We start from the raw sequence: 14,875 nt of genomic DNA on the forward strand, positions 1-14,875 counted from the left end.
TATCCACACTGACTGTAAATTTTTAAAGTTAGTACACACAGACTTTGTCACCAAAATTAATCGAAAGTTTCGTTACATGAGTGAAAAAGAGAGATCAATGAAAACAAATCACACTTTAAATGTGTGCCGAGGTGGGTAGGCCGAAGGCCTAACATTTACTTGGACCACCGGGTACCCATAAAAGGGAACCATAAAGTTTATTGAGCTAACAATTATTACTAGTCTATACCGAGATAATGATACTATTTCTATAAACGTGTCATGTTTATTAGTGAGATACGTTTTTGAGAGACACTTGTAGGAGATCCGTTATAATTCCGACTAACGATAATTCGGATCACTTAAAAAAAACAATTATTATGACTTGATCTTATGTATCACGGACGTTATGCGCAAAACTATCGAATACGAAATTACAATTTTTGAACTTCATCGGGTATCAATGTGATCAATCATGAATAGTCTAGTATGATCAGGAAACAAAACATACTCATTCTTATTCCCAAAGACAGAACAGTTCCATTTTCAAACCTTGTTAATTTTATTAACTTTTTTATTATTTGACAAAAAAAAGCCGAAGATGTTTTTGCTTAGTTTTTTTGTGTATCTACCTACATTTTTATACCTATTTTGTTTAAAATATATTTATTTTAATGCTTTTATATTATTATTGGCAATATATGTTAAAATATTAATTCCATTTTATTTAATGAATAAAATATATAAAATTAGTAAGATAAAAAACTTCCTTATCGCATTAGGGATCGTAAATACCTAAGTTACACTTACTTATAAAGTGCAATTAAATACTATAGAAGGTAAGACCCTCCTTATCTTTGGAGTCGAAGCGAGTATTATAGCTACTAGGTATAATTATTACTATCGAAATTACTGCCTCGTTGGTCTATTGGCTAGATATAAGGCTAAAAAGGAAGTTCTACGTTCGAACCTCAGGTTGGACCGATAAAAAGTTATTGCGTCTTCCCGTCAAAAAAATCTCAGTAACAGCCCGGAGTCTGGAATTTGGGAGTGTGTGTTGGAGTCTTCACTGTCGTAAAGCAAGTAAAGTCTTAGGTCCTGCGCATGAACTCTTTATGGTCGAGTCGGATTTGCGGTCCCGACGGATTATGAGAGTGAGGGAATAGGGAGTACACCTGTGTCTGTGACGCACACTAGCGTACTATAAAATATCCTACGTAGTTGGCTAGTCTTTCTTGAAATATTCTGTCGTCGCCAAAATCGGCCCAGACGACATCATCACTATTGATAATAAAACTTATAATTGATTTGAAATTAATAAAAACATTTCGGGTCATTGACCTTATTCCTTTACAATAAGCAAACATTCTCAGAATCACATAACTCATCTATACAACATAATGACATCCGACACTCAATTCAACGCTTGTTCAGTCAAAACGGCCCATTCATACAAAACATATGCTAACAAACCGAGCGTGGCATTATTCAAGTTAACCTTAACACTTTAATAGCCTGAATCGGGAATCGAACCCGCAACGCCTCATTTAATTTCGCTTCCTTACTAATTGACATGACAAATTGCACTTTACATGTTTGTATTAAAGTTGAAATTTCCTGTTTAATTTTGTTCGAAGTTAATTGACTTACATATGACATAAGAATCGTATGTTATAAAAGTAAACAAACAATTTTCAACCTAATCACGGTAAAATAGAGTTAGAAATCCACCGAATGTATGAAAGAAATGCAAAATTATTAGTTCTGCAGTAGTTTTACGCCATTCGGTAATCTTAGTCAAGAGTTGAAACAAGCAATTTCTAATAAAGCAATCATTCAAATACTCAATGTTATGATCGACTAGATGTGACGATTGCTCTTAGGAATAATAAATTAACCAATAATTAAATACTAACGATAGTAATAATAATACCTGATACAGCTCAATTCGTTCATTTTAACTGAAGTTTTGATTCAAACCTCTGAATTTTCATGTGCTTTTTTTGTAACTATTCATGTGCCGGGCGAAAATCTGCCCGCATTTGAGGAGCGTAGTAGACTAATCTCCTAAACCTGAGAATAATAGGATGCTGTAGCCCATCTGTGGAACATACGCGGAATGTTACTTTATTATTAATATGATTGATTAAAGCATCACGGTTGAAATAATAGCAATTGATGGCCAAAAGTCCGTCAAACGACGCCCGGCTACCGACTCGAGACCTCCTCCATTTTTATTGTTTTCAAAATTTTACGGCAAGCACTAAATCATAATATTCTGCGAAAGACTTCGGCCTCGTGATTTGCGACCATGAATTCCTAAATATCTTTTGATGAGTTCGATTTTATTCCAACTTCTATTCTGAGAACGTAAATTTACCGACACTAAACTGCTTTATCACAGTTCCCACAACGAATCCTTTAAGAGGATACGTCCGTGTATACGAGTATGTAAATAACAGAAAACAAAACACGACCGCCGCTCCGATATTAATAATGCGAAAAAAAGAAAACTTATTCAAAAATCGAACGGCGGGAAACATCGATAGACAATAATGGAGAGAAACAAAGAGGTAAAAAAGCGGGAAGAAACCTGTCGACGCCATGTTGTGTGGCACTCGGCCTTCACGCCTTGGCCGCCGAAGATAATCTTAGGAAAAAAGAACCGAACAGGAGGCGCTGGACCGAGAACACAAAAGACTTATACGCGTGCTGATTTCACGGAGTTAGCGGTTCTTGTAGCTACTGAATAAGGATTACAATTGCTTACAGAACAACATGTATAGTACTATTTGTTTCGAAATTGGCGGGTGAAAGAAAGAGCATCGTCACCGAGAGCCTGCTCCGTCACTGATGACCTGTCAATTCCGTCTCGTACGCCGTACGCCGAGCTGAAGAAAAAAGTGACATTAGAGTTGGCCATCTATTATTTTGACTTTAAGTGGGGAGATGGAGATGAGATTGATCGTGTTTGGCTCGGCCCTTTTAATTATAGCGCGTTCAGGTTTTGTATTATGAGTTTCTACTGTTTGGTGAATGCTACCTAATTCATTCTATAGTTCACTACTAATATAACATAAGACATTAACCTTTTTTGTATTGTTCGTATTATATAATTTAATTTAGAATTAATATTAGAATTAGTCTTAGTTTTGGTTTCTGTGTTTTGTTTTCGGTTTTTAACGTTTAACGTCGGATATTACGAACGAAAAAAAAACCAACAGCATTCTTGTACGTGCTGTGTCCTACCATCGTGCATTGTCGATTTGCAACGCTGCGTGCGTGGATGCGCGTGCGTCGTTTCGCCTCATCTCATTGTATGATTTCGTATGCTCACTCGTCATTAGTGTCAAGCATGTCATTACTTGACAACTTGTTCCCCGTTGTTTTATTTATTTTGCGATTATGCTCATTTGCATTTTTTGCACTCATCTGCCTGAATTATCTTGGCACAGATTATAACATGATTTCTTAATAATACCCGTAATTATAGATTACGTAACTAGCTGTAAAGGCTTTTTCTGCGAATCACTATTAATCACAGTGTTGCAATCAAGGAGTAATGATAATAATACCGTCCTTGTAACTACGAGTATGTATTATAAATGTCATCTTTTAAGCGCGTACACTACTTTCAAAAAACGGCACGTTTTGCTTACGAATAGTAGACACAATTGATTTACATTTTTTGAAACACTGGTATCTGTCTATAATCTTAAAGTATTTCCCTTACGATTAGTTATTAGTAGGTTTTTGATCCGCAAGTCAAATGTAGACAATTATTTTAGTTAACAGCAAGGCTTCTTAGAATATCCTACCTAATATAATATCCTATCTACCGGACAATAAAATCGATTATATAAAAAAAAATATTCACTTTTCGACCACAACTGAAAGTAGCTAATCTATCTATTTACATATTCTTAAAATAAATGTGAAATTAACTCTTTATGTTTGTTACATCACCAAAACTAAACCATTGCACTGATCAAAATAAAATATGACTTTTATATAGTCTGAGTCTTAGTTTTACGACAGAAAAATACGACGTAATTGACGCGATTGGACTCGTAGAAACCAGCTTGCAATGTATTTAGGTAAAATTATTTAAATATAACCGGCAAGATTTTTTATTAAATCACATTTAGTTTAACAGTGTTAATTAGTAAAAAAAAACAAAACATTTCTCTACCCACAAACATAATATATCGAAATACGAAAATGTACCTACATAGATTTATGTAGTTCACATAATACTTGTTTGGACTGACTCAAGTAAGACTAGAATCGTAGAGAACAAACAGAGCCACCGCACACGCACGCGGCCAATCTCGACGGGTCACGACTTGTGGTCACGGAAATACGCCGCCCTGTAATACACGTATACCTTTATATTGTATATTATATACGATTTCATATATATTTATAGAATTAATGCTACGTTTGTTTACATTCAATACGAAAAATCCTCTGAGGGCGATGTAGTCACAATTATTTTTCCATTTCACGGTAGTTGTTTTTTTAATTAATCAACAATGACTTATTGAATATTATAGATGGTAAGACTTTGTGCAAGTCTGGGTAACCACTCATTATAATATATTCTACCGCCAAGCAGTACTTAATACTAGTACCTAGTGGTTGTGTTACGGTTTGAAGGGTGAACGCGCACTTGTAACTACAGGCGCAAGGGACTTAACATTATAGATCGCAAGGCGACATAGCTACTGTGGTGATGTGGCAGTGGTGACCACTTATCAAGTGGCCCATTTGCAAGTCCGACAAGCTATGTCAAAAAAAAAATGAACTAGTACCTAACTGATACATACAACTTTGAAATTTTTTAAGCCCCCATAGACCGTAAATATTGATTAGATGCCACTCACTGCAAGCTATTTACCGAAACAAATTATCAATCCTGTCCGAGAGTTTAGCATAAAGTTTCGTTTAGTAGGATGTCTAATGAGACCCGAAGCGTAAGATACGTCACGGAACACCATGATGGATGACTGAGAACAAATGGTAATGAATGTGAACATTTTTTAGACATTTCGAACAAATACGCTCACACAAGATAGAGAAAAAATGGTTGGCAAGAGTTGTTATCATCACTAAGGAGCGATGGAGATCCACAACTACTTCGGTGGCTTAGTGGCTACCTTATAAGATTACAGATTCCAAGGTCCTGGGTGCAAACCTATAATTCGGCGACTAAAGTCTTGTAAAGTTTTCCTTCAGTAGAAATTGAGAGTTTATAAGAACAGGCTGGTAGTTTATGAGATTAACCCTCTAAACTATACGAAATTTCCAGATGTATAATATAAAATTGTACTGACGTCTTCTTGCGATTTTACTCGAATCTGGAAAACTTATTTTGTTCTGAATTATTGCTTCATAGAATGAATATTAAGCATGGTATAAAAAATATATTCAAAGTAAAGGAAATAATAAGTTTTATTTCTTTACATTGAATATCACGAAATAAATAATTAAAAAAAACCAATTAAGGGTGATGTTTGCACTCTAATCTAGATTTAATTCGACGTAATTATCGCTTCAATAAATAATGGATTTATATTTTAATTTTATTTAAGACTAAAACACTAAAACCCAGTGACATGTAAGTGGTCAGTCAAATTTGCAGCATCCAATATTTTAGAAAAACGCAGCAATTTTGTATATAAGTAGACTGCAAGACTTGCAAAATAATTAAGAATTTGATGAAAGAATTTCTTGCAGATTGTTTCTAACTGAAACTTTGAAGGTCGCAATTTTTACCACTTGGTAGTATCTACGACACTGATAGAACCTGCTCTTTTTGACTAGTCATAATTTGCATTGACAATTGCATCAGTGTATATATTTATAAATAGTTATATACATATATTAAAATACTATATTAAGCTATTGAATTTGTCGTACCTAATGTTTATTTGATTGCGTCAACTTCTTAGTAATGGAAGCAATTTAAAAGTGTGAATAGATACATTTATTGTTTGACATTTCTTATTAACATTACTGGAAACGTAATAACACCTTTTGTTATTTATTTTATTATAAATACATTGTTTAGATTTAGAGGTCCATTGGACCTTCAAAATGGCCTAGTTGTTACAACTCGTGAATCTTAACCGAATATTGCTAGTTCAAACCCGGACATTGAGTATTTATGAGCTTTATTCGTATTCGTAATTCATTTCGTGTTCCGCGAATGGAAACTTGCATGTGTCGGATGAAGATTGCTACCACTATGCCGCATTGAAGTAGCATGGTGGAATACGCTCCAAGCTTTTTCATGTAAAGGTCTCCTACCTTAGCCCAGCTGTGGGATATCTCCAGGCTGTTATTTAACTTTACATTTTGGAAATCTACTTATATCAATAAAACATAACAATCACTATTTATACAAAACTCGAATAGAATTTAAAAATAATTTAACAGTGATTTTTCATAGGTGATGGATTGGCTACTAATTTGTCTAACTGCGGCCCGGCTGCGTTTGCGCATGGCTTTTGTATTAGATTAAACATGGCGTCTCTAATGGCGGCCGGGGACGCTGACATATTGCTCTTTCGAACACTCTTACCGTTATTTATGACGTCTTTGTTTATTATGCCTTGGGAATTAGGGAGTTTTATGATAGTCAGGTTGCCTGGCTTGACCTCACGATATATATCATTTCCAAGTTATTGAATATTGTTAACGAGGCGTTTTGGACGTGCCTACGGATACTCAAATTTCTTTATGTTTGTGATTTAAATTAATTCACAGATTATTATTAATGATTATAATATTTTATAAGACCGTTGGTTTATTTGAAAAAAGAATGTACGTACACGATTGGACAACGTATTTGTAGACTTGTGATTAAGGGCTAATTAAGAGTTTTCTTATATAGGTATATTATGTAACATGTTTTCCATTTTTAAATGTGCGTCGGATATTTTATTTAAGCTTTGAAAATATATTAACATAATTATTATTAGATAGGACATTTATCTTTTAAATATTATAATGATGTTAATCGATGTTAGTTAGTTGTTATATCTATTTGATTACAGTACATATATAAAAATAAGTAATTATAATGATATGCTAGCTATACTAAATTAAATTATTATTTTCAATTATAGACTTAATATTTAAATAATAACACTTATACGAAGCCTTTACACTATACTGGAAATTGGGATTTCGATAATAAATTGTCGCGATGCCGAGTTCTGTCAAAATCGATTTTGTAAAAAGTTTACAAAATTAAGTAGAATAATAAAAAAAAATCAAACAAAAAGTTTTTGATCTCTATATTATGTACGATGGTATGTTCTTACGATAATCTTATTTACGAATGATTTTTCCGTTGTAGTTTTTTATAAGTATAAAGTGTATTTAAGATTATGTTGCAGTTTTTTTAATATTTAGTAATCAAGTATATAATTTACCTAAAGTCATAAATCCTATTTTTATTACATGGATCGAAGACATTTACTAATTTTTATAATATTCAAATAAATATTCTGTTAAATTCTTAGTTGTTGCAACCAGGCATAGATTAAAAATACCTAAATATTTCTTTGTTCCATATTGATAAGTTTCTATATTAAAAGTAGTTACAGTAATAAGACGATACGGTTCTTTAATTATATTTTATGTTTTATATTTTATCTAGATTAATTAAATTGGGGAAGTATAATATTTTTTCTTGTAACTGAACTGCTTGAATTCAATTTAATAATTATGTTTGCTAGGTATTATTGTCACTAGCTCCAAAAGTACGAAATCTCAGACGGTTGCGAAAATTCCCTTAAAAATTTGCTTTTAAATGTGATCCCACACATAGCCAAATAACACGTTATATAAAAGCTCGTATAAAGTCATGTCTACACTAATCGCCAATGACGTGCAACACATACTCTACTTATAAGTAAGTTCATATAAAATACATAATCTATTATATTGTTAAAGTAAAATAGTTCTGAATCAAGACTTACCCAAAAGGGAAATTTAAATGTATCTTGTTTATAAGTAAAACATAAAATATTAAGGATACACTTACCTATGGTCTATGGTCCAGAATGTCTATGCTACACTATGTAGGAATTGAAAATATAAATATATTAATTTTCTAGTAAATATAATTATGCAACAATCTGTTAATGTATCCGCTGGGCTTCCCTACATTTAAAAAGGTTTCGGGCTTATGAGGTACACCGTGGTAGCGTAGCGTGCTACTTCAGAATCGCTCGATAGGCTTACGATATGCTTTCACTGTCAATTGTCAATTACGATATGAATTGTTTTGAAATTAAATAGATGAAATGATATACAACATAGGTAAATAAATTAAATTAAACACATGGAAATTCTTTGGTCAACAAACCCCTTCACTTAAAAACTTCAGTTAAAATTAACGTTGTCAAACTGCTAAGCCATCTCCAACAATAGTAAGATTGAAGGAGATCTTCCCCACTTCCCGTTATACATTTACAATTACAGAACGATTTTGTTTTCAGCATATGTAGAATTTAATGGGAATATTTATTCCCATTGAATGCTACACACGGAGAGTTGCGATGTATTGCGTACAATGCTTATTTATAGAAACGAAAACTAAAATAACAATTGTTCATATAATTTTGTTCACATAATAAAACCGGCCCGTTGTGTAACTCTCTTGGTAATAATGTTTCGTAGTCTGTAAAAAATATATATAAAGCAAAATTCATTAGTCATCACATCCACGTCCGCCGCTGAGGCGCCGCGAATCAAAAGTAAGTAAAAACTCAACTCATGCTGCCGTAAGCTCTTTCATTGTGTCTATTCTTACCCTCCCATGGCTACCTGGGGAAGTCACGCTCACGACTACCTTTGTAATGAACCATCACTTCATGACCTCTGACAATCCTTCCGCTTCATACAGACGTGCGTCAACTCATACTGGCTTAGGTACCTATAGCTACTAATTTGTCGTATGTACGCTCTGTCAGTTCGTTGAAGCATCTGCTATTGACAAGGTTATCAGGGATGTTAATGAGATTTACCGCTCTATACCCATCTATCAATAGCCGAACTGTTTCGTTGGTTCCGAAATTGGAAAATAATTGCATTTTCACGAAAACCTTAAAATAAATAAAACTCTATTAAAACAATTTGCGACAAACTGTTTTCGTTCGTTTTATATTTTAATTGAATGCCCGGAATTATCATACAGCAAACAATTGAAAAAATAAAAACGTGGACATCTTGGAATACAATCAGGTTGAATAAAAAAGATCATTCGAAAAATCAGAGCAGAGATTTCCCTCAGACAGCGGACAGGGTGCCCAATGGAAATGTCATTTTTAAAACGACCTAACCTATAGCCTATTTTACATATACGGATGTTTCGCACGCACGTTCCCGGCGCAACGTCGATAAAAGTGGGCGTGGTCGTCGCCATCGTATCCACCAATCACAAACCGACGTTGAACGTTTGCGTACAGCGCCCTTTCATGTGTGCCGCATCAGTGGATGAGTGTGCGTGCCCCGCCGTATTGTATATGGGCGTACATAACTATACGCCGGCTACCGGCTTCACAAAGAGTTCCCATATCTTTTATGTTCTTAGATTCTTATCTCGCGGTTTCTTATTTTACATTTAAGATGGTGGTCTCGAATTAACGGTCGGCCCCATAAACACGCCATAACAAACTTTAATATACCTGTAATACGAAATAATCCGTGATTTTTATTGCTTTTACTCCACTAATAGGTTGTAATATCTAGATGGTAGATGTAATTTTTTTGGAAATAATTATTCATGAGCCATGTTGATTGAATTGTTAATCGGTACTAATTGTTGATCAACGTTCTTGATTACCTGCTCGGGTAATAATACTATTACGTTCTGCGCTATAATCCTTTATACTTACATAACTTATAATGATCTCGTTCAATCAGTGTTGCTATTGCTTAAAAATCGAAAATGCCAAGTTGTCTGCATAAATACTTTTTTGTTAATAAACTTAAAAAAAATTATTAAAAATACAGTGTTATCTAATTTTCTAATAATGCAATAACAGTTTGTTCTAGAATCAAATCATTCAATTAAAAAGGATATTCACGAAATGGAATATTAAAAAAGTTTATATGGCTGCGGATCATGAAGACCTGGGTTTGATCTCATTGAAAGCGTAGATCTTGAAAGATGTTGGAAGAAAGACACATATTGAACTCATATAAAAATTAAGCTAAAGTGTCACGGATAAATAAAATTCGTATGTTTCCCTGTTTGCGTTCGTAAATACATTTTTACATATGTACATCTACAGTACATAGAGACTTGAGCCTACTAAAATTATCTAATAAATATATACATTTTATACATTCTACAAACGCGTAAAAACAAATCTTGTTAAGTAGGTATTATATATAGCAAATGATTTTTTTTATATTTCATTTATATTTTCAAACAATAAATTCGAATATATAACTTCAAATAAAATTATAACTAGAAAACATCCATGCACGAACATGAACCCGAGACTTTCAATCAACACCCAACCATCGAATTATCGCAGTAGGTATACAAGGGTATTTTCAAGAAAATGAGAAAACATAAAAATGTCCTGCCTCCAATTTTAGCAAGCGTCAAGCTCGCCCTAGCTCTGAAATCAATTTTAAACCGCCCAAAATAAACGACTCCTTTAGTCCCCTCCTCGCCCTAATCGAATTTTAGCGGCAAAACTGCTTTTTATTGTTCTCGAAACTTCGATCGTTTTCCCTTTAATATTTAAAATGTTTATTGGCTTCTATATGAAGTTATTTAGTTAATATCTACTATTTTATCGATACTTATAGTTTTTATATTTGACTAGTAACTCCGCGCCTCCTCAACACTACAGTGGTTCTTAGAATAATAATATGTAATCTATAAACTCTCTATGAATAAATGGTATTTCAATTGAGAATTTAAGAGAGATCTCGTGATTAACGCGTTCAAACAAAAAAACTTTTCAGCATCGTAACATAAAAAATAGCGTAGTGCGTTTTCAGACCGACGCGTTTGTGCAATACCAAAACACACATATAAACAATATTAATTTCTCATGGTGTGTCAAATGAATTTAATAATACTAGTACTGAACTAGTTATTATTTTCATTTGTCTATTAAATGGTTGGTCAAGTTGAAGATCATGAATGTGCAAAACCTTCTTAAGAAATTATCGCAATGTTTTTAATACAGATTGCATATATGTAATACAAAAAGCAGTTCTCTGACAAATTTCAAATACAAATGTATAGCTATAGATATAGGTTTCCCATACATTAATCCTTCCATCCTTCACACACACTGTACCTATAGTAAATTTAATACGTGGTAGTTTCACAGCAAAATTCAAAGTTTTATAAATTCTTAGGCAAACATGTTACACTATGCGAGTATAGGTTAGAACAATCAAACTTCAAAGGTTACTTTCGTATTCATTGATATAATTCTAAAACAAACCTCTTCAATTTTTCGTACAGGCCCTCCAATGTTAAGTGTTTGTTCTGAGGAGGGTGCGCGAGAGTCCTCTATGCCCGGACATTTTACTTTCAAGTGTTTGCTTACATTAAGTGCGATCTGATCATAAAACGATTGTACATACACACGGGTTTATTAATTTTTTAGTGTGAAACATCTTTAAAACAAATCTGGAAAAATATTAATCGTAGAGACATAACTAGGTATGATATCATTATTCAGTTTATATGACAAGCTCGCAACTATTTTAGAATGCTTCGTACAGAAGTGTTTATGGTCTTGGTCAGCTCGTAATGCTAATCATGCAAAAAACACGTGTGTATATGTTAAGTAAATTTGGAAGGAAGCTCTTTTAAAACCCCAAGTGAGAAAGGCCCGTAGAACCGTTGGCACTGATCTCTTTGCCGTGTCTGCTTGCATCGGATAATGAAAGTGACCTGTCTTATTGCACAAGAATTTTACTTCATAAGGTTTTCAAAGACATGCAAAAATAAATGTAAAAGTCCTAACAACATATAACAAAATAAAACGAACTATAATTATTCAACGAATTTCCTTTCAGTTTGTTTAATAGTATGAAGAGGTTCTAATTAAGTATTTGGTACAAATTTCACCCCACACGTCTTTGCGGACCACAACAATGATTTGCACTATTTGAAAGAAGGGCCGCCGGTCAGAACCGGAAAAAGTTATAAGATTAATAGAAGTCAAGTTTTCTGGAGCATGACTTAGTCATATTGTATGCAATGTTAAATAGCTATATTGTATTTATTAATAACATAAACATTAACCTAGTTTAAATAATTTAATTAGGTATATAAATATATATTTTTGCTTCAACAATATTTTAATTTAGATTTTGGGTTAATTAACCATTTTGTAATATATCTAGATTTATAAATAAATATAAAGAGAGGAATCCAATTTTCAAAGATGTACAAACAGTTTTTTGTTAGGTCAACTCTTTCAATAGGCTGTTAAAACTCTTTCATGAAAATATAAGCTCTATAGTATTCTGCCGTAACCGCTCGACTTTATTATATACCTACTTGTAATATAAGATGGAAAGCCGAGTTGGCCCCGTGGTTAGAATGCGTGCATCCTAACCGATGATTGCGGGTTCAACCCAGGCCCCACTGAATTTTCATTTGTTTAGTTTGTGTTTATAATTCATATCGTGCTCGGCGGTGAAGGAAAACATCGTGAGGAAACCTGCATGTGTCTAATTTCAACAAAATTCTGCCACATGTGTATCCACTAACCCGCATTATAGCAGCGTGGTGGAATATGCTCCAAACCTTCTCCTCAAAGGGAGAGGAGGCCTTAGCCCAGCATTGGGAAATTTACAGCCTTTTAATATATGTAATGTAATATTAGATGTAAAAAAATAATAACCAGTCGTTAAATATTATTAAAATATAATAGTAAAACTGTATCTCCCACGTTCGACAGTTCATCTGACGACAGATGTTCGACTGTTTCGCCTCGAGCAATTGCTAATCGATCGCCCTGCCTGCTGGCAGAGGTTACGTTCACAAAATAACCAAGTTTTTCTATGTTATTGGTATACTAAATAAATGTATAATTTACAACGGAAAATCCGCATCACTATGAGCTGTATTTTAAAGTAAAATAAATACTCTATTAATTCTCGTATGTACCTATGTAATTGGAAACGATGTTTATATTGGTAATTTATTCATAATATTTTATTACTTTTTTGAGAACAATATATTAAATAGTTATGGCACTCAATACTTATAATAATTGAGTATGTGTACTAATCGAGTCGAATTTGTTGGTTAATACATGGTAGAGATCAATGTCTTAGCGGTCCCGCCGACTTCCTTATCTAGGTAGGTATTTTCTATGACTAAATGTCATAGAAAATACCTAATAGAATATGCAAAATAGAGAGGTGTATCCGTATCGATTCCATAAAATCGATTTCACGATTAGATATCGATTCTTTTTTAAATATTTTCTATAATCGCAAATATTCTATTTTGATCCATTCCTACCATGAGTAATTGTTTTTGCGGTTAATTCTCCTCCCAGTAGGGGAGATGGGGATCGAAATTACATTTTTATTTAGTTAAACTGGCGAAGGGTCGAGCGATTGCTTTTTGATAAGTCAATTTTCGATCGAATAAGCTATAAAGTGTTGCGATGGTTCATTGTATGTAAATATTGTGATGGTAACAAGAAAAAAAAAAAACAAGTAAAAGGTACAAAATAATCAGCCAAATATTTGTTTATATTTTCAACAAGCTTTTAACAGTAAGCCTCTTGTCAGTCAGAAAAAATTACATGTTGTTATTTTTAATTATTTTAGAGCTTACGAGTCAAGATAAGAAGCGCTGTGAATTAAACACGTAGCCATAAACCTAGAGTAGTCTAGATGAGCCGTTTGAAGTTTTGACATTTATCCTACTTTACTTTTTTATCTGTGGAGCCGATTGTTACATTATTTTCTATATATTAATTTATAATTTATCGCAAACTATAATTTTCTTTGACTTTCTTATGCCTGCGGCATTATTCGTCTCGTTTTCGCATACATCGGGTACTTTTCATAAGTAGTCTTAACGTTACATCTCGAATTTCCATTATTGTAATGAGTTATAATACATGCACATTAAAAGTCTAATCATACGGTTATAAACAACTTAACATAAGTTTCATAAAGTTTTATGCTCAGTAATTTTCTTTAAGACAATAAAACTCATATGGATTATATTTTATTATTTAAAATGTATTTTTAATTACTTAAATTTTAATTTTTTTCTTTTTTTAACACGAATTAAAATATATTTAGTTTAGAAAAGGACATATATGCACTAATAAGTATGGGCAAAATTTAAAATATGTCTAATACATATAACTATATTTTTTTAATAGGTAGGCAAACACGTAAACTGCCATTAGATCATCAGTTACCTTTATTATTATTTTTAATTATTTCTAATGCAAATAGATTAGGTATTGTTAGAAGTATAGAATTATATTGCAAATAATCATATCTCAAACATGATGTCTTCGTCAGTCTTATATTATTATATAACAATAACTCACTTTTAAAACTGGAACATAAATTTAAAAAATACAAATCTATTGTGGCAAACTAATTGACGGTTGACTATTTAATTTGGTGTTGAAGAAGCTATAATCATTATTTCTTCAACAGCTGATTCACTACTCGGTTCTGGTTCAGACGAGGAAGAAGAGGAAGAGTCGAGAGCAGCAAACAACTCTAGCAGTCCGGCGCATGCGCCCCATCCAGCGCTACATTCTGAACTATCACACAACGGCGACACGAAACCGCACGAAGACTCTGAGGACCAGGTTTGTGTGGATTTCATAATTTTTAACGAGACAGCATAAAATAT

The 14,875-nt window shown here is 33.1% G+C and overlaps 1 protein-coding gene across 3 annotated transcripts in view; it reads left to right on the forward strand.

The window, feature by feature from the left end:
• LOC113395603 (LIM/homeobox protein Lhx5) overlaps window positions 1-14,875 on the forward strand; it is a 56,318-nt gene that overhangs the window by 20,276 nt on the left and 21,167 nt on the right. For all 3 annotated transcript variants that reach the window (XM_026633231.2, XM_026633232.2, XM_026633233.2), the window contains exon 4: window positions 14,674-14,831. In XM_026633231.2, the coding sequence (XP_026489016.1) occupies window positions 14,674-14,831 (158 nt within the window). The remainder of the gene's footprint in view (window positions 1-14,673; window positions 14,832-14,875) is intronic.

The sequence above is a fragment of the Vanessa tameamea genome, chromosome 21, assembly GCF_037043105.1.
Source record: "Vanessa tameamea isolate UH-Manoa-2023 chromosome 21, ilVanTame1 primary haplotype, whole genome shotgun sequence".
Lineage (NCBI taxonomy): Eukaryota > Metazoa > Arthropoda > Insecta > Lepidoptera > Nymphalidae > Vanessa > Vanessa tameamea.